Here is a 21,775-nt window from a genome sequence, read left to right on the forward strand (position 1 = left end):
GAAAAGGGAAGGAGGGAGGGAGAGGGGCAGATAGAGAATGAAAATAGGGAATCCAATTTCAGAGAGAAGGAGTGATTAGACCAAATTTAAACAACAAGTTTCTAAAAGAACCTGGACTAGAAGTACCTGTGTTCCAATTCTTGGGCTAAAACTGTTACACCACCTCTCCCCCATGCCCCCCCACATATACCTCACTACCACTGGAGTTTGCAGGAATCCTCACAGAATATCAGAGTTGGAAGTGCATACATCTCATGGACCTCTCGCCCTCCCTGCCCCCAAAGCAAGGACCATATCTATGGAATCTCTATGTGTCCAAGGGGCTACATGGCCAAATCCACCCTCTGCTGATTTAAAAATTGCCCTGAACCCGGGAAGCATCCTTACTTCTCTCCTGTTGTTCCAGAAAGAACTTCCCCAGCTTTTCATTCTAATTTGCCTATAGCTGAGACAAAAATCCAAATAACCACAACATGGAATGCACATTGAGGAAGGAGAAGACAAATGTGTTTTGAAAATTTCCCAAATACACTCCACATGACTCTTCTTTTCTCTTCACCAGGCCCCCTGTCCCGCCGCCCCACCCCCAGCCTCTTGCCCAACAAAGTCTCTCAACCTAGGGCTAGCTCTTAAGGCACTTACCAGGGTTGTCAGGCTGCATGATGGCCATGGCAAAGGTGTGAGGAAAGAGCATGGCTGCACTCTTTCTCATGCCCTGAAGCTCCACAGTGTTGCCCTGGAACATGACCCCGTGCACATCAGTCTCTGTGCCCAGGCCAAGCAGGTGCCAGGCCACTGTGTCACCCTTGCACATGTCCAGTCTGGGCAGGTTAGAGAATAGAAACCCATTAATGGCTGGAAAACAAAAACACAAGACAGGATGGGGAGATGAAACCAGACTGCTCAGACACTGGCCAGCAGCATGGCATCAGCTCTGTACTATGGTCTTCCATAACTTGAAATTTCTGAGTCATCCTCAACTCCTCTGCCTTCTTCCCTAAGCCACTTTAATTCTACTTATGAAGATCTGCCCCTTTAAGATGATGACCCAACCAGCCTTTCTAGCCTCACCTACTGCTCTCCCTCCACCGTACTTCACATCCTTGCAAAACACCTTTTCACATATACATAAAAGTACCAACCTCTCCTACTCTCACATTCCTGAAACTCTTCTCCCTTGCATTCAGTAGCACCACATTCTCTTACAACCTTTTTGATTGTTCCTCCTCCATCTTTTCCTCATTCTCCATCCCTCTGTAAAGTTGTGCAGTTCCATACTCAGTTTTCAAACTGTCTCCTCCTCTTCATCTTTACTGCCACCTCTGGCCTGAACTCTTGCAAAAGCCTCCTTCCTGGTATCCCTACCTGCCGTCTATCCCCCCATTATTCTGTGAGTTCCATTTGCCTCTTAATGCCCAAAGCATTAAACATGGTAGGTGCTTATAATACACTTGCTGACTTTACATGCTGTTACCTCTCCCTGTAATATACTTTCCCTCTGGTCTCTCTCTACAGCAAACTGCTACTCATCCATTCATCATGCTCCATCTCAAATGTCACCTTCTCAGTGAAGCAGAATTATTACTCTATCTCTGGTTTCCATGAAAGTTTATCCCCACAAAATTCTGCCATATGACTTAACCACAGTATCCAGTTATTTACTTATAGATCTATTTCCCACACTAGAGTGAGCTAAGAGGAAACACATTATTTTTTCTGCATCTGTGTGACTGCCTAAGCACCTGACATGTCACCCAATACTAATAAGGTGCTCTGTAAGTTCAAACTAAAATGAACTTAGTTTTCAGGACTGTCTTACTTTTTTCAGCTGATATAACTGACCAGTAATGAGAAACAAGAGATGGAGCCAAAAGACAATACACTTGTTCTTAACTCCCTTGCACCCTCTACACTCTCCTGAAAAATACAAGGAGGCCTACTTGAAGCCGACCCCTTTTCAATGTCCCTACATCCACTGGAACTAGCTCAAGCACTCCCTTCTTCCAGAAATATTTTAATTGGATTGTTCCTCACTAATATTCTCCTTTGAATTCTATGTCATTTAAAATCTGTTCCACACAATTTAGCATTTGATTATAATATGTCTTGGATTGTTCTATAATTGTTTAATGAGTGTTATTAGTCTCATCTCATTGCAAAATGCTGGGAGCTCCTTACAAACTGGGACCATGTCTTCCAATTCATTCACTTACCTTCCCACCTACTCATTAATTGATAATTCACTGGTTCATAAACATTTACTGTGTATTAGTGTAGAGGATACAGAGATAAGCAACAAATAAATACTCACCATTTTGAGACAGCATGGATTGACCTGGAGATTATTATGCTAAGTGAAATAAGCCAGGTAAAGAAATACAAATACCATATGATCTCACTAATATGTTAAATATAATGAAGAAAATAAACTGACAAAGAAAATAGAAACAGAGGCATGGATACATGGAACAGACTGACAAGTGTCAGTGGGAAAGGGTGTGGGGAGACTGATAAAGAATGGTGATGGGATTCATTAAAGACAAAGACAATGTGGTGAGGGCTAAGGGAGTGGGGATGGGAGCTGGGTGGAGGTGGGCAAAGTGGGGGAATGGGGGACATCTACAATAGTGTCAACAATAAAAAATTAAATAAAGAAATCAATTGCACAAGCATATGTAGCCATCATATAATAAATACTTAATAAAATATATTTAATGACAAAAATACTCACAGTTAAGGAGATTACACTTTAGCAGAAGTCAAAAGCAATGTAACAATTAAAATATTGGAGAGTGTATGAAACTTCCTATTAAAATAGTCTAATAAAAATGCAATAGTAGTTCAAAAGACAGTGTTATCATCTTGGGCTTGGGTGATCAAATAATGTTATATGGAGGCGGTAACTTTTGAGTAGGGCCTTAGAGAATGGGGGAAAAAATTCTCCAGGAGAAGGATAAAGATGTAAGGAGGGGGATTTCAAGTGGAGGGCAAAGCATTGCAAAAATATGAAGTTAGAAAATTACAGGGTTATATCCATATAGAGAAAAATTGCCTTGTTGGGCTGAAGTATGGATTTGTGGAACAAGGGCAGTGGGTGATAACCAAGAGGAAATAAGCCTAGAAAGGTGTCATCCCAGCTTACTCTTCTCAGCCTATACTGGATTCCTTGTGTGCAATCCTAATTTCACAGTATCTTTATCCAGTGCCCCTGATACTGTTTAACATAGGATACAGCACAAGAAGGTGTTCAATAGAAGATCTGTTGTCAAGTTTAGTCCCTCAATCTGGCTCATCTCTTGTGCATAGCTGACCAGTGGAATCAGTGTTTTCAGGGAGGTGTCATAATTAAGTTAAGGATAGATTTTACTTATAACCTCTCAGTTGTAGCTCAGGACAAAAGCACTAACTACCCATACCATGCATCCGATTGGAGTCTTGGAAACCCATGACATCCTGTGAGAGAAGTCGGGAATCCAACATAGCAGCTGCTTGATTGACATTGCTGTACCAGCTCTTGTTCTCATCCAAAACAGTAAAAAGGAGGAAGAATTCTTTATCCACTCCTTTCTGGAGGCCCAGTGGGAAAGAAGAGAAGGAGAAATGACAACAGTTTCAGCAGCTATAGACTGATGCTCCAGACCCAATGATCCTTGATTCTTTCCCATTTCCTTTTCCAGACACACAGCCAAGATCATATCTTCTGCCTAGAATTACAGTTGTTGTTAGCCAGTTTTTCTCAGGTAACTTCAAATCATAGGTGGGTGAAGGAGGTCAGAATAAAGTGACAAAACTGAAGGAAAGGATTGTAGGAAAGGGATCAGGAAAGAGCACAAGATATAGATTATGGATAATAAAAGATACAAAGTGATAGAAGAGAGTCTACAGCAGCGGTTCTCAACCTGCGAACCCTTTGGGGGTCGAACAATCCTTTTACAGGGGTCGCCTAAGACCATCGGAAAACACATATATAATTACATATTGTTTTTGTGATTAGTCACTATGCTTTAATTATGTTCAATTTGTAACAATGAAATTGGAGGTCACCACAACATGAGGAACTGTATTAAAGGGTCGGGGCATTAGGAAGGTTGAGAACCACTGGTCTAGAGTCACCTGGGAGGAATGGGAAAAGGTGGCTAGGAGATCAGGGGAGGAATCTGGGAGGGGGGTGTTATAAAATAATAAAAATAATTGTAATAATAATTAATATACCATAAAATATTGTTATTACTGCTAACATTTAGTAAGGGTTTATTTTGCACCAGACACTGTGTTAAGTACTTTATATGGGTTATTTTAATTAATTCTTACAGAAATCCAAGTTACCTCCTTTCATTGCTAACCCTTTACTGTAGATGAGGAAACTGAAGCAAAGAAAGGTTAAGTAACTTGTCCAAGGTTACGTAGCTAGAAATGGTGAGCTGAACATGAAAGAAGACAAGTAAGGGTTAGGAGCTACTGAAGCTAAAAAATAAATTAAGGTAAAAGACTAAGGATGATGTGTGTTTGTGAGTGAAAAAGTAATATGAAAGAGAGCATGAAGTCATCAAATATTAATGTCTGATTCAATAACTTGGTTATTTTTTTTTTCTATTTTCTCACTTCTAGAACCCAGTTCCATGTTTAACTCCTATTCAGCCACCCAGCCTCATCCTCCTGCCAGCAGATTTTCAGGTCAGAAACACTGGCAATACCTGTTTGCTATCTGCATCCAAGGCACCAGCCTTGCATACCAGCAGGGGGCCCACCAGACCAGAATTTGTATCTCTTATGGGATCCACAGCAGAAAAGTACATCCAAGTGAGACAGGCAGGATCCTGAGCAGTGGGGCCTGCATGGGGGGGTACTGTCCAGCGATATGTTACTTTCTCAAAGGGATTGGCCACCAAGCCAGGGTGGGATGAGCCTGCAGGGAAAACATGGGACTCATTAATCACATTGGGTAGAGTAAAGTTGATCAGCTCCAAACAGTGGGGTAAAGATCATGAACTACAAAAGCATTTTGGAACAGCAGCAGGAACAGCAGTAACATGGAATTTTGAATATTAAAAAGAATCCTGGGTAGGAGTCAAGACACTAGAGTTTGGTTCCAAGTTCTGCCACATCTTGTTATATGAACAGGAGGAATTTAAACTTCTCTAAACTTTCCCAAACTCATATGACCTAAGGGATAAAAGAGCATTTAAAACTTATTTGGAATACCCCTCACTTAAAAACATATATTTATTTGCTCTTATATTCTTATCTCTGCTTAAAAATATCCAGAGTTAGGAGACTCACTACCTGCCATCATAGCCTGTTTCATCTTTGAACGGTTCTGATTGTTTAACACTTTTTCCTTTCTTTATGTATGTATCAACATGTGGGTGTATATATGTTATGTATGTATACACACACACACACACACACACACACACACACAGTATGGAAATTCCTCATGAAATCAAAAAATAGAACTATCTTATGACCCAGCATTTCCACTTTTAGGCATTTATAACAAGAAATCTTAAATGCTAATTTGAAAAGATATATGAACCACTATGTTCATTGCAGCATTACTTATAATAAGCAAGATATGGAAGTAACGTAGGTGCCCATCAATAGACAATGGAATAAAGAAGATGTGGTACATATATACAAGGGAATATTACTTAGCCATAAAAATGAAATCTTACCATTTGTGACAACATGGATGGACCTATGCTAAGTAAAATAAGTCAAACAGAGAAAGACAAATACCATATGATTTCACTTATATGAAGAATCTGAAGAAAAAATAAACAAAACTGAAACAGACTCATAGATACAGAGAACAGACTATTGGTTACAAGATGGGAAGGGGTTGGGGGACTGGGTGAAAAAAGTGAAGGGATTAAGAAGTACAAATTGGTAGTTACAAAATAGTCATGGGGATGTGAAGTACAGCATAGGGTATATAGCCAATAATATTTAATAACTATCTATGGTGCCAGGCGGGTACTTGATTTATTGGGGGATTACATCAAAAATTTATCAAAATGTCTAATCATTATGCTGTACACCTGAAACTAATCTTAAATAATACTGAAGGTCAACTGTAATTGAAAAGATACACTAAGACTGTAATTTCTTAAGTGGACATATGTCATGATCAAGCAATGTGCAGAAATGTTATTTTTAAAAAAAGGAAATTATTAGTAATCAAAGAAGTACAAAATATAGCTAAATAAATTTTTGCCTGTCACATTAGCAAGGTTTTTACAAATTAAAATAATCAGTTCAGCCCTGGCCATAAGGCTTTGGTGGTTGGCATGTCATCCCATGCACCAAAAGGTTTCTGGTTCGATTCCCTTTCAGGGCACATACCTAGGTTGTGGGTTCGATCCCTTTTTGGGGTGTGTAGGAAGGCAACTGAACAATGTTTCTCTCTCACACTGATGCTTCTCTCTCTCTTCCTCTCTCTTTCTGTCTCGGTCTCTCCCTTCCTCTCTCTGAAATCAATAAAAACATATCCTTGGGTGAGGATTAATAATAATAAGTTCAGATAGCTCTTACTCCTCTCTCTCACCTATAAAAAGGGTAAATGAGAGTTGCTCTTTTGAGGATAAAAGTTAGTAAAATTTATCAAAAGCCTTAAAAAAAGATTCATGGCCACAAAAACAGTAAGATATACAATAAATACTAAAAAGAATGTTCAACTTAATGCAAATCGTAACAACCATGAATTTTGTTGTTTGCCTACAAGACTGACATTTTGACAAAAGTTAAAATGGCTCCTCTGTGCTGGTAAGGATGTAACAATGGGTTCTCTCTGTCAGTTACTGTTATGGGATTCAAAATTGAATGAAAAATTTTTCAGAAAACAATTTGGATATAGTTACCAAATTTTTTTTTTTTTAGTTACCAAAAATTTTAATGTGTGCATCATCAGACACAGCAATACCACATCATATAAATATATCTTGAAAAAAATAACAATATGAGTGTATGAGTGTGCAAAGAAACATACACAAGGATATCTGTAGTATAACCCATAACAGGGTGGTATAATTTAGGATGATATTAACTTATTTCTTCTTATTCAGTCATTGTCCCCAACACTTTAAATTTTCAAATGTATAGAAAAATGTAAAGGTTAGTATAATAATCACTCTACCACCTGGAGTTGATTGTTTTTAACATTTTACATTCTTTAATTCATCTACATTTATGTGTATATATATCTGCACAGAGAGACATATACACACACAATTTTAGTTTGCTTTTGTTAAATTATTTGAAAGTAAAATGCAAACAACACAATATTTTATTTCTAAATAATCAATAAACATATCCTGTATTACCACAATAACATTACCACATCTAAAAAATACCATAATATCACTAATATCATCCAATATCCAATCTACAACAAAAATTTTATAATTGTCTCCAAAATGTCCCTTAAGATACTTTTTTATAAATAGGATCAGACAAGTTGCATGTTGCCCTTGGTGTTGTCTCTAATTTTTTCCCCTATGGAATTGACTTCCTAAAGGGACTAAACCAGTTGCCCTGTAAGATGTTCTTTTAGTCTAGATTTGTGTGCAACTTTGCCCTTTATGATTTATTAGTTTTGGCCTGGAATTAGCATGTGTTAATATTATTTTCAGAGAAAAAAAGAAATTAATTACCACATAATCTCACTTGGATTCCCTCCTGAAATAGTAATCCAAACCATATGTATGTACTCATTTAATGCATTAAATGATTTACAATATTCTAAAATAATTAAAAAATACATTCACAAACAATAGAGGATAACGTAATAGAGGCAAATCCATGTGATAATTATTTAGCTAACAAAATATAACATTATTATGGAATGAGAAGATGAACAAGATATAATGGGCAGTGAAAATAATATGATACAAAACTGTTCAAATCATATGGTCACAAATAAATAAATATATATGTATTTTATAAGCACAAAAGTATATTTAAAGGTATATAAGATGTAATGGCAATTTATCTATGAATGATTTATTTTATAATTTTTTACATTTTTCAAAATTCTGTAATACATATGCTATTTTTATAATCAGAAAAAATTGAAAACATGTCCTTTATTGATTCCAGCTCTGCCTTGCTTAATATCATACATTCATTCAACAACATCCACACATGGCCATTAATTTTGCCTAGTTCTTCCTCCTTCAATCCCTATTTATTTTCCTTACAGAGCTACCTGCTATTACCTGAAGCCCACATTAGTTGGAGAACCTGTCAGCTCACCATCATTGTACACAGTTCCCTCGTAGTCTTTCTCATAAAAGACCCCATGAGGCTGTATACTGAATGGATGGGAGGCACGGTTGTAGAAGATCACCTGGATGGTGTCACCCACCTCAGCCCGGATCACTGGTCCTGTTAAATGGGAAGGAGAGACAATGGAAATGAAAACAGGCATGACAAGGGAGGATGGAAACAAACAAAAAAAAAATGGGAGGGAAAGAAAAAGAATATGAAAAACACGGAGAGCCCTTCTCTGCAATAATAATAAAACCTTCTTAGTATATTGAAATTTATACTTATAAAAAGCACATTAATTTTGACTTTTTGAATTTCTCAATGTCAGTTATATTGGGTTTATCAACATGGTTGCAGAGGAAGCTGAGCAAGGTATGCAAATGAGAGGAGTCCGATCTGGTCAGTAACAACTGTCAAATCGAAGAAGACAGAAACACAAGAGAAAAATCCACTACCCTCAAAAGAAATGATTGAACTGGAGAAGCAAGCAGGCAAATCATAATGAGACATGCACCACCAATATGCACTGTAAATTCCACAAGCGTTGCCTTCTTATTTTACTTCTTTTAGCTGTTTAACTTTATAAGATACAAAGAGCTTAGATCAGTTTAATTGACTGTGCTGCCGTTTCTCACATCAGAGAACTACTGGCAAGGAAGGCCACACCTGCCTCTCCCATCTACCTGCCTGGCTGGTAGGGAAAGGAATGAACTTGCATGTCAGTGAAGAAAAGTAACAATATTTGAATAGCAGGTGTGCCAGAAGAGGCAGAAAGGGAGAATGGGATAGAGAATGTGTTTGAAGAAATAATGGCAGAAAACTTCCCTAACCTGGTAAAGGAAAAGGTCACACAATTCAGGAGGCACAGAGAACCCCAAGCAATATGAAACCAAACAGCTCTACTCCCAGACACATCATAATTAAAAGGCCAAAAATTAAAGACAAAGAGAGAATCTTAAAGGCAAGGAGAGAAAAGCATGCTGTTACTGCAAAGGAGCTCGCATAAGGCTGACACCTGATTTCTCATCAGAATCTCTACAGGCCAGAGATAATGGGATAAGATAATGAGAAGCAAAGGATCTGAAACCAAGATTACTATATCCAGCAAGGCTATCATTCAAAATACACAGTGAAATAAAGAGCTTCATGGACAACACACACACACACATACACACACACACACACACACCCCAAATAAACAAAAAAATAACAACAGAGAGCTGCTTGAGACTAGGATCCTGGCCTCAGCACCACCCAGTCTGATCTCAGACGTATACCAGGACCCTGCAGCCACTGGAGACAGAGACCTGTGACCACAGCTACAGACCTGCGGACACCAAAAGTTCAGAAATCCCAGCGGCAGATCAGTGAGTAACAGAGCCCATCCCCTCTTCCCGCAGGCTCGTAGGCAGCGCCAGAGTAACTAACTGATAGACCCACCCCTTGCCAGGGCCTCAGTGCTACAGGAACTTTAGCCAGGAAGTGCGCGAGCACCTTGGAACTGATCCCGCATAGGGCCGGGTTCAGGAGTCCTGGGCTGGGAGCAATCGCATGAACACCGGGAACTGGTCCTACGTGCACTGCCAGCTTTGGAGCCCTGGGCTAGGAGCAATCATGCGAACACCGGGATATGGTCCTACTCCCACTGCCTGCTCCAGGAGCCCTGGGCTGGGAGCAAATGCGTGAACCCCAGGAACTGATCCTACGCACACTGCCGGCTTTGGAGCCCTGGGCTGGGAGCAATCACACGAACACCGGGAATTTGTCCCACGTAGCACAGGCCCAGGGACCCCAATTCTCTGGGCAGGAGGCAGCACCAAGCACCAGTGACTTGACTGTGTTTCTTATCACCTGTGCCTGAGATCTTGATTTGCTGTGCATTCATACTAAGAGCCAGTGACTCCAATTCCTGGTGCAAGGGCACACAGGGACCCTGATTCTCAAGGAAAGGTCACGCGAAGCAACAGAGACTCTGATACTGGATTCTTGGGGAACTCTGAACCTGGTGCACGCTAGGGGGCTCTGGTTTTCAACACGCTTCAGGGGGATCTCTGTTTCAGCACGGTGCAGGCAGGGTCCCTGATTCTAAGAGTGTGCACAAGGCCACATTGAGCGCTGGCAACACTGACTCTGAGTGAGCCTGGTTCCCACCAACCCACCACAACCACACGTCCTAGTGTCAGAGCCTTTCAGTGACACTAAGGTGGTGGGAGGCTCCCACTGCACACGGCCCAGGCCCACACAACTCGACGTTTGAACCATCGGGAGATAATCAGAATGAAGAGACGACACAACACCCAGAGGAAAGACAATGAGGAGTCGCCAAGAAAGGAAATTAATGAAGTTGAAGCATGCAACATGACAGAAAAAGAATTCAGAATAATGATTGTACAATTCATTCACCAGATGGATGAGAAAATCAACAACCTATGCAAGAATCAGGAAGAAATTAAAAGTGATATAGCTACATTCAAAAACACCATGGAAAGTTTCAACAGCAGACTAGAAGAAGCAGAGGACCGAATTAGTGAGTTAGAAGATAAGGCAGAGAAACAAGCTCAATCTGAACAGCAACTGGAGAAAAAAATTAAAAAGCAGGAGGAGAGCCTAAGGGAGCTTCGGGACACCATGAAACAAAGTAACATACACATAATAGGGCTGCAAGAAGGACAAGAAGAGCAGCAAGGATTAGAAAATCTATTTGAAGAAATAATGTCAGAAAACTTCCCAGATATGGGGAAGAAAAAAGTTACACAAGTACAGAGAGACCCAGGCAAGATGAACCCCAAAGACCCACACCAAGACACGTCATAATAACGATGGCAAATGTACAAGACAAAGAGAGAATCTTAAAGGCTGCAAGAGAGAAACAGAGAGTTACCTACAAAGGATCCCCCATCAGATTATCAATTGATTTCTCAACATAAACACATCAGGCCAGAAAAGAATGGACAGAAATTTACAAAGTGATGCAAAGCAAAGGACTGAATCCAAGAATACTCTATCCAGCAAGGCTATCATTCAAACTTGAAGGGGAAATAAGAAGCTTCACAGACAAAAAAAGGCTAAGGGAGTTTATCACCACCGAGCCAGCAATGCAAGAAATGCTAAAGGGACTGGTGTAAAAAGAAGAACTAAAAAGCCCAGAAAGAAAACAGCCACAAAAAAATAGAAATGGCTAGAAATAACTACCTTTCAATAATAACTTTAAACGTAAATGGACTAAATGGTCCAATCAAAAGGTTCGAGTGGCTGAATGGATAAAAAAACATGACCCATATATATGCTGTCTACAAGAGACCCACCTCATTAGAAGGGACTCACACAGACTGAAAGTGAAGGGATCGAAAAATATCTTTCAGGCAAATGGAAAGGAAAAGAAAGCTGGGGTAGCAATACTTACATCGGACAAAATGGACCTCAAAGTGAAGGCCATAACAAGAGATAAGGGAGGCCACTTCATAATACTAAAGGGATCAATACAACAAGAGGATATAACCCTGATGAACATATATGCACCCAATGCAGGAGCACCCACAAACATAAGAAAACTCCTGGAAGATACCAGGGGGGAGATCGACAACAATACAATCATAGTAGGGGACTTTAATACACCACTGACATCACTGGATAAATCCGCTAGACAAAAACTCAGCAAAGAAACAACAATCCTAAGTGACTCACTAGATCAGATGGACTTAATAGACATCTTAAGAACACTTCACCCCAAAGCCACAAAATATACGTTCCTCTCAAGTGCTCATGGGACAGATTCAAAAATAGACCACATATTGGGTCACAAAGAAAGTCTCCCCAAATTCAAGAGGATTGAAATCATATCAAGCATCTTCTCAGACCACGATGGCATAATATTAGAAATAAGCTACAATAAAAACAACTCAAATACTCAAACACTTGGAAGCTGAATAGCATGTTATTAAATATTGATTGGGTTACCAATGAGATCAAAGAAGAAATTAAAAACATCCTGGAAACTAATGACAATGAAAACACAACAATCCAAAACCTTTGGGACACAATGAAAGCAGTCCTGAGAGGGAAGTTTATAGCTCTACAGGCTTATCTCAACAAACAAGAAAAAATGGTAGTAAATCATCTAAATCTACAGCTCAAAGAATTAGAAAGAGAGCAACAAGAAAATCCCAGAGTGAGCAGAAGGAAGGAGATAATAAAGATTAGAGCAGAAATAAATGACATAGAGACCAAAAAAACAATACAGAAAATCAATGAAACCAAGAGCTGGTTCTTTGAAAGGATAAACAAGATTGACAAACCTATAGCCAGGCTCACCAAGAAGCAAAGAGAAAGGACCCAAATAAACAAAATCATAAATGATAGAGGCGAAATAACAACAGATCCCACAGAAATACAAATGATTGTTAAAAAATACCATGCGCCAAAACCGGTTTGGCTAAGTGGATAGAGCGTCAGCCAGCGGACTGAAGGGTCCCAGGTTCGATTCCAGTCAAGGGCATGTACCTGGGCTGTGGGCACATCCCCAGTAGGAGATGTGCAGGAGGCAGCTGATCGATGTTTCTTTCTCATCGATGTTTCTAACTCTCTCTCTCCCTTCCTCTCTGTAAAAAAATCAATAAAATATATATTTAAAAAAATACTATGGACATCTCTACTCCAACAAACTAGACAACCTGGAAGAAATGGACATATTCCTAGAAAAATACAACATTCCAAAACTTAATCAGGAAGAATCTAAAAATCTCAATAGGCCAATAACTATGGAAGACATTGAAGCAGTCATCAAAAAGCTTCCAGCAAACAAATGCCCAGGGCCAGACGGCTTCACAGGGGAGTTTTACCAAACCTTCAAGGAAGAACTAAAACCTATCCTCCTCAGACTACTACAAAAAATCCAAGAGGAAGGAACACTTCCAACCTCATTCTATGAAGCCAGCATCACCCTAATACCAAAACCAGATAAAGACAACACAATGAAAGAGAAGTGCAGGCCAATATCCCTCATGAACAGAGATGCCAAAAGCCTCAACAAAATCTTAGCAAATCGGATCCAGCAGTACATCAGAAAGATCATTCACCACGACCAAATAGGATTTATCCCAGGGATGCAAGGATGGTACAATATCCGCAAATCAATAAACGTGATACATCACATAAAAAAATTTGAGAGGAAAAAAAACCACATAGTCATATCAATTGATGCAGAAAAAGCATTTGACAAAATTCAACACCCATTTTTGATAAAAACTCTCAGCAAGGTGGGAATTGAAGGATCATACCTCAACATAATAAAAGCCATATATGACAAACCCACAGCCAACATCATCCTCAATGGACAAAAACTAACACCATTTCCCCTAAGAACAGGAACAAGACAGGGATGCCCACTCTCACCACTCCTGTTCTACATAGTACTGGAAGTATTAGCCATTGCAATTACACAAGAAGAAGAAATAAAAGGCATCCAAATTGGAAAAGAAAAAGTAAAACTGTCCTTATTTGCAGATGACATGATATTATACTTAAAAAACCCTAAAGACTCCATCAAAAAACTATTAGACTTAATAAAAGAATTCGGCAATGTAGCAGGATACAAAATTAACGCCAAGAAATCTATGGCATTTCTATACACCAATAGTGAATTTGCAGAAAGAGAGACTAAAAAAGCAATCCCATTTACCATCGCACCAAAAAAATTAAGCTACCTAGGAATAAACTTAACTAAAGAGGTAAAAGACCTCTATTGAGAAAACTACAGGACGTTGAAAAAAGAGATAGAGGAAGACATAAAGAGATGGAAGAATATACCATGTTCTTGGATTGGTAGAATCAACATCATTAAAATGTCCATACTGCCCAAAGCAATCTATAAATTCAACGCACTTCCCATTAAAATACCAATGGCATATTTCACAGACCTAGAACGAACTCTCCAAAAATTCATCTGGAATAAAAAACGACCCCGAATAGCTGCAGCGATCCTGAGAAAGAACAAAGTAGGTGGGATCTCTATACCAGATATCAAGCTGTATTACAAAGCCACCATTCTTAAAACTGCCTGGTACTGGCACAATAACAGACATATAGATCAATGGAATAGAATAGAGAGCCCAGAAATCGACCCAAACCAATATGCTCAATTAATATTTGACAAAGGTGACAAGAACATACAATGGAGTCAAGACAGTCTCTTCAATAAATGCTCTTGGGAAAAATGGATAGATCCATGCAAAAAAATGAAACTAGACCACCAACTTACACCATACACAAAAATAAACTCAAAATGGATAAAGGACTTAAATGTAAGACAGGAAACCATAAAAATACTAGAGGAATCCAAAGGCAACAAAATCTCAGATGTATGCCGAAGCAATTTCTTCAACGATACATCTCCTAGGGCATTGGAAACTATAGAGAAAATAAACAAATGGGACTATATCAAAATAAAGAGTTTCTGCACAGCAAAAGAAACCATCAACAAAACAACAAGAAAGCCCACTACATGGGAGAACATATTTGCCAATGCAATCACTGATAAGGGTTTAACCTCCAACATTCATAGGGAACTCATACAACTCACCAAAAGGAAGATAAACAATCCAATCAAAAAATGGGCGAAGGACCTAAATAGACACCTTTTAAAAGAGGACATTCAGAAAGCCAAGAGACATATGAAAACGTGCTCAAATTCGCTAATCATCCGAGAGATGCAAATCAAAACAACAATGAGGTACCATCTCACACCTGTCAGAATGGCTATCATCAACAATTCAACAAACGACAAGTGCTGGAGAGGATGTGGAGAAAAAGGAACACTTGTGCACTACTGGTGGGAATGCAGACTGGTGCAGCCACTATGGAAGATAGTATGGAGTTTCCTCAAAAAACTACAAATGGAACTCCCATTTGACCCTGTGATCCCACTTCTAGGAATATATCCCAAGAAACCAGAAACACCAATCAGAAAGGATATATGCACCCCTATGTCCATAGCAACACAATTCACCATAGCTGAGATCTGGAAACAGCCTAAGTGCCCATCTGTAGATGAATGGATTAGAAAACTGTGGTACATCTACACGATGGAATACTATGCTTCTGTAAAAAAGAAGGAACTCTTACCATTTGCAACGGCATGGATGGAAGGGGAGAGCATTATGCTAAGTGAAATAAGCCATTCAATGAAGGAGAAATATCACATGGTCTCACTCATTTCTGGATAATAAAGACCATTATAAACTTATGAACAAAAATAGATACAGAGGCAGAGCTGCCTCGAACAGACTGTCAAACTATAGCATTAAGGCCGGGGAGGGTAGGAGGGCAGGAGGGGGGTGGTTAAGAGATTAACCGAAGGACTTGGGAGAGACGGAAGATGGCGGCGGTATAGGCAGACGCATCCCAGGTCCTGTCCCGGAGCAAATGGAGTGAGCAGCTGAAACTAGTAACATCCACCCCGAATTGGCGAAACTGCTCAGCTGGTGAGACGGGTTGCAGCTGGGAAGGGCAGAACTCCCCTGGAAAGGTAAAAAAAACAGGGATTTGGGCAGGAAAGTTTGCCAGACCTCTGAGCCCAGAGATTCGGAGGGAGACTGCGTGGCAGACAGCCACGTCCCTTGGGACAGGCACAGCCCCTGACAGGGGAAAGGAGAACCGCGGGATTCCTGGCGCTGCTGGGGGAATTGAGAGCTGGGTTCTGTGATCACGGAGGACTGAGCCTAAAGGGGGCAGCCGGAAGAGCTGACCAGACCATGCAGTCCCGGTAAGAGAAGAAGCTTACAGAAACCAAGCCTTTCCCGTTTCCGCGGCCGGCGTTTGTTTGTTTGTTTTCACTGAATCCTGTTCATGGGACATTTCGGATACAGACACTCACCTGTGGTGAAGAGAGGGAGAGGGTGCGGAGGAGTGGAATCTGGGGAGAGACTGAGGAGAGAAGGGGGGCCGGGAGAGGTGGCAGCGAATTGAGTGCTGAGACACCCCTGAGCCCAGGACTGGGGCAGCCATTTTCTCAGGAGAGTGAGACTCCTCCCCCCAGCCCCCAGGCAAGGAGCACAGCCACACCCAGATTCCACCCTGTAGGAGATCAAGGATTAAAATAACCTGATCAGTCCCTGGGAGTTAACAGGGTCTGGCCTATAGAGTTAACAGGGTCTGGCCTATAGAGGGATTTTCAATCCCAGCAACAACACAGCGCCAGTAACTATTACGCAGCCAGCTCTGGGCAGTGAACTTCAACTGGACAGAGAGGCCCTATAGCCACAGAGGCCAACCCCAGAACACTGCCACCCAGAGGCTGACCCACAAACTGACTCTTTGCTAAACACAAAATAAGACAGTCTGGGAAACAAATGCGGCTTGCTTGAAAATAAGGACTGTGGTTTACACACAGAGGAACAGTGTATCGCAGGGAAACTCAGCACTCTCCTGAATACCTGGCAGGTCTAAGGCGAGCCACACTGAAGAATAGAAGAACCGAAGCACCTTCACTACTGCAATTTTTTTTTTCTTTTTTCACCTTTTAACTAAGAAACCAATTTTTTTTTCTTTTTTTTCTTTTTTTTTCTTCTTTTTCATTCACCTGATTTTACCCTTTTAATTACTACCTTCTTATTTTTAACCAGTATTATTACTGCTACCATTTTACCATTTTTTTTAAAGTGCCATTTTATTTTCTCTTTATTTTATTTTGGGATTAGTGTTCTCCATTCTATTTTCATCGTTATATTATTGGTTGTTTCTAGTTTGCATTCATCTCCAGGGAGCTGTTGCTGGAATTTGTTGGGATTAATGGCTGTTCTATAGGAGTATTCTCCTCATATAAAAAAGTCTCTTCCCCTCTTCCACTTCAATCTCTCTTTTCGCTCTTTTTTTTTTCTTTTCTTTTCTCGCTTTTATTTTCCCCCCTCCTTTTTCCCAATTTCATTTTTGCACTCCTTTTTTTGGTCCCTACTTTTCTTTTTTCTCTTTTATCTTTTTCCCTTCCGTCCTCCTTATCCCCTAATTCTCTTAATTCGGGTGGTCACCTTTATTTGGGGTTATTAATATCGTGAATATATTTGTGTATAGTGCCTGGTACGTGGTGCCTTGTTGTGTTGTATTTTGTGCCTTTAAATCAACGCAGCAGATCCAAGCAACAGCAACCTCCTGAGCACCACACCCTCTGCTGAGGAACAGCAGCTGTACGTGAAACCTCGCCCCACCAGCCAGAAGAGCCACCACAGCTGTGAACAGCACCCACCAGAGGAGCTGCTGCCAACTGAAGAGCAGCTGCTACCGCAACCGCCCGAAGAGCAACCACAGACCAAGGAGTCACTGCCACCAAGGGAGCAACCACTGAATGACTCAACGTCTAGATATGTCAGTGAGATCAAACATGGGTAGACAAAGAAACCCCCAAAGGAAAGAGAAGGAGGACTCTCTGGAAAAGGAGCTAAGTAATAAAGAGGCATGCAACACGACAGAAAAAGAATTCAGAATAAGGGTCCTAGAGTGCATAAACCGGATGGAGGAAAAAATCGACAACCTCTGCAAGAAGCAAGAAGAAACAGATGAAAAAATCGATAACATATGGAAGAAACTAGAAGAAACAGATGAAAAAATCAACAACTTAAGTAAGACCCAAGAAGAAATGAAGAGTGAGGACCGAATTAGTGAATTAGAAGACAAGGAAGCAAAACACACCCAAAATGTACTGCAATTGGAGAAAAAAATGAAAAGACAGGAGGAGAGCCTAAGGGAGCTTTGGGACAACATGAAACGAAACAACTTACGAATAATAGGGGTACCCGAACAACAGAAGGATGAACAAGGATTAGAAAACCTATTAGAGGAAATAATATCAGAAAACTTCCCTGAGGTGGGGAAGAAAAAAGCCACGCAAGCTCAGAGAGTCCCAAACAAGGTGAACCTGAAAAGACCCACACCAAGACACATCATAATTACCATGGCAAATGTTCAGGACAAAGAGAGAATCTTACAGGCTGCAAGAGAGAGACGGAAAGTTACATACAAGGGATCTCCCATTAGATTGTCAAATGATTTCTCAACAGAAACACATCAGGCCAGAAAAGAATGGACGGAAATTTACAAAGTGATGCAAAGCAAAGGACTGAATCCAAGAATACTCTATCCAGCAAGGCTATCATTCAAACTTGAAGGGGAAATAAGAAGCTCCACAGACAAAAAAAGGCTAAGGAAGTTTATCACCACCAAGCCAGCATTGCAAGGAATGCTAAAGGGACTGGTGTAAAAAGAAGAAATAAAAAGCTCAGAAAGAAAACAGCCACACAAAAAAAGAAATGGCTACAAACAAGTACCTTTCAATAATAACTTTAAACGTAAATGGACTAAATGCTCCAAAAAAAGACATCGAGTGGCTGAATGGATAAAAAAACATGACCCATACATCTGCTGTCTACAAGAAACCCAACTCATTAGAAGGGGCTCACACAGACTGAAAGTGAAAGGATGGAAAATATCTTTCAGGCAAATGGAAAGGAAAAGAAAGCTGGGGTAGCAATACTTATATTGGACAAAATAGACCTCAAAGTGAAGGCCATAACAAGAGATAAGGAAGGCCACTTCATAATACTAAAGGGATCAATACAACAAGAGGATATAACCCTGGTAAACATATATGCACCCAATGCAGGAGCACCCAAATTCATAAAAAAAACTCCTGGAAGATATCAAAGGAGAGATCGACAACAATACAATCATAGTAGGACACATTAATACACCACTGACAACACTGGATAAATCCTCTAGACAAACAATCAGCAAAGATACAGCAATCCTAAAAGACTCACTAGATCAGATGGACTTAATAGACATCTTCAGAACACTTCACCCCAAAGCCAGGGAATATATATTCTACTCAAATGCTCATAAGACATATTCAAAAATAGACCATATATTGGGTCACAAGCAAAGTATCCCCAAATTCAAGAAGATTGAAATCATAAAAAGCGTCTTCGCAGACCACGATGGCATAATATTAGAAATAAACTACAATAAAAACAACCCAAAATACTCAAACACCTGGAAGCTGAATAGCATGCTATTAAATATTGATTGGGTTACCAATGAGATCAAAGAAGAAATTAAAAACATCCTGGAAACTAATGACAATGAAAACACAACAATCCAAAACCTATGGGACACAATGAAAGCAGTCCTGAGAGGGAAGTTTATAGCTCTACAGGCCTATCTCAAAAAACAAGAAAAAATGGTAGTAAATCATCTAACTCTACAACTCAAAGAATTAGAAAGAGAGCAACAAGAAAACCCCAGAGTGAGCAGAAGGAAGGAGATAATAAAGATTAGAGCAGAAATAAATGACATAGAGACCAAAAAAACAATACAGAAAATCAATGAAACCAAGAGCTGGTTCTTTGAAAGGATAAACAAGATTGACAAGCTTCTAGCCAGACTCACCAAGAAGCAAAGAGAGAGGACCCAAATAAACAAAATCAGAAACTATAGAGGCAAAATAACAACAGACCCCACAGAAATAGAAATGAATGTTAAAAAATACTATGGACAGCTCTACTCCAACAAACTAGACAACCTGGAGGAAATGGACAAATTCCTAGAAAAATACAACATTCCAAAACTCAATCAGGAAGAATCTAGTAATCACAACAGGCCAGTAACTATGGAAGAAAATTGAAGCAGTCATCAAAAGCTTCCAACAAACAAAAAGCCCAGGACCAGATGGCTTCACAGGGGAGTTTTACTAAACATTCAAGGAAGAACTAAAACCTATCCTCCTCAGACAACTACCAAAAATTCAAGAGGAAGGAACACTTCCAAGCTCATTCTATGAAGCCAGCATCACCCTAATACCAAAACCAGGTAAAGACAACACAATGAAAGAGAATTACAGGCCAATATCCTCATGAACATAGATGCCAAAATCCTCAACAAAATCTTAGCAAATCGATCCAGCAGTACATCAGAAAGATCATACACCATGACCACGTAGGATTTATCCAGGGATGCAAGGATGGTACAATATCCGCAAAATCAATAAACGTGATACATCACATAAACAAATTGAAAGAAAAAAACCACATGGTCATATCAATTGATGCAGAAAAAAGCATTTGACAAAATTCAACACCCATTTTTGATAAAGCTCTCAGCAGGGGGGAGTCGAAGGATCATACTCACATAATAAAAGACCATATATGACAGGCCCACCAGCCAACATCATAGTCAATGGACAAAAACTAACACCATTCTTCCCGAAGAGCAGGAAGAAGACAGGGGATGCCCCCTCTCACCACTCCTGTTCAACATAGTACTGGAAGTGTTAGCCATCACAATTCGGCAAGAAGAAGAAATAAAAGGCATCCAAATTGGAAAGAGGAAGTAAAACTGTCCTTATTTGCAGATGACATGGTATTATACATACAAAACCCTAGAGACTCCATCAAAAGCTACTAGAGTTAATACATGAATTTGGCAATGTAGCAGGATACAAAATTAACCCCAAGAAATCCGAGGCATTTCTATACACCAATAGTGAACTTTCAGAAAGAGAGATTATAAAACAATCCCGTTTAAAACATCCACCAAAAAAAATTAGCTACCCTGAATACACTAACTAGAAGAGGTAAAAGCCTCGACTCAGAAAACGACAGGACGTTGAAAAGAGATAGAGGGAAGACATAAACAGATGGGAATAACGTACCGTGTTCATAGGATTGTAGAAATCACATCCTTAAAATGTCCATACTACCCAAAGCAATCTATAAATTCAACGCACTTCCCATTAAAATAACCAACGGATACTTCAGAGATCTAAGAAGAAATCTCAAAAATTCATCGGAAGAAGGAAAAAGACACCGATAGCTGCAGCAATCCTGAAAAAGAACAAAGTAGGTGGGATCTCAATACCAATATCAAGTTTGTAATTACAAAGGCCCTGTCTCAAACTGCCTGGTACTGGCACAAGAATAGGCATATAATCATAGGAATAGTAATAGATAGAGCCCAGAAATCGGCCCGAACCAATATGCTTCAATTAATATTTGACAAGGAGGCAAGAACATACAAGCAGCCAAGATAGTGCGCCTCAATAAATGGTGTGGAAATTCGCAGAGATATCAGAGGAATGAAACGAGACAACCAGCTTCACCATACACAAAAATAAACTCAAAATGGATAAAGGACTTAAATGTACACAGGAAACCATAAAAATTCTAGAAGAATCCAAAGGCAACAAATCTCAGACATATGCTGAAGCAATTTCTTCACTGATACAGCTCCTAGGGCACTTGAAACTAAAGAGAAATAAACAAATGGGACTACATCAAATAAAAAGCTTCTCTGCACAGCAAAAGAAACCCTCATCAAAACAACGAGAAAACCCACTGTGTGGGAAACCATATTTGCCAATTGTCATATCTGATAAGGGCCTAATCTCCAAAATTTATAGGGAACTCATACAACTTAACAAAAGGAAGATAAACAATCCAATCAAAAAATGGCGCAAAGGACCCTA

At 39.8% G+C, this 21,775-nt stretch overlaps 1 protein-coding gene across 1 annotated transcript in view; it reads right to left on the reverse strand.

Moving 5' to 3' along the window:
- HEPH (hephaestin) overlaps positions 1-21,775 on the reverse strand; it is a 112,427-nt gene that overhangs the window by 55,664 nt on the left and 34,988 nt on the right. The window contains exons 8-11 of the mRNA XM_036306059.1: positions 8,254-8,385; positions 4,695-4,906; positions 3,417-3,567; positions 643-855 (exon numbers count right to left, since the gene is read on the reverse strand). Coding sequence (XP_036161952.1) covers positions 643-855; positions 3,417-3,567; positions 4,695-4,906; positions 8,254-8,385 — 708 coding nt within the window. The remainder of the gene's footprint in view (positions 1-642; positions 856-3,416; positions 3,568-4,694; positions 4,907-8,253; positions 8,386-21,775) is intronic.

Source organism: Myotis myotis, unplaced genomic scaffold, assembly GCF_014108235.1.
Source record: "Myotis myotis isolate mMyoMyo1 unplaced genomic scaffold, mMyoMyo1.p scaffold_m19_p_4, whole genome shotgun sequence".
Lineage (NCBI taxonomy): Eukaryota > Metazoa > Chordata > Mammalia > Chiroptera > Vespertilionidae > Myotis > Myotis myotis.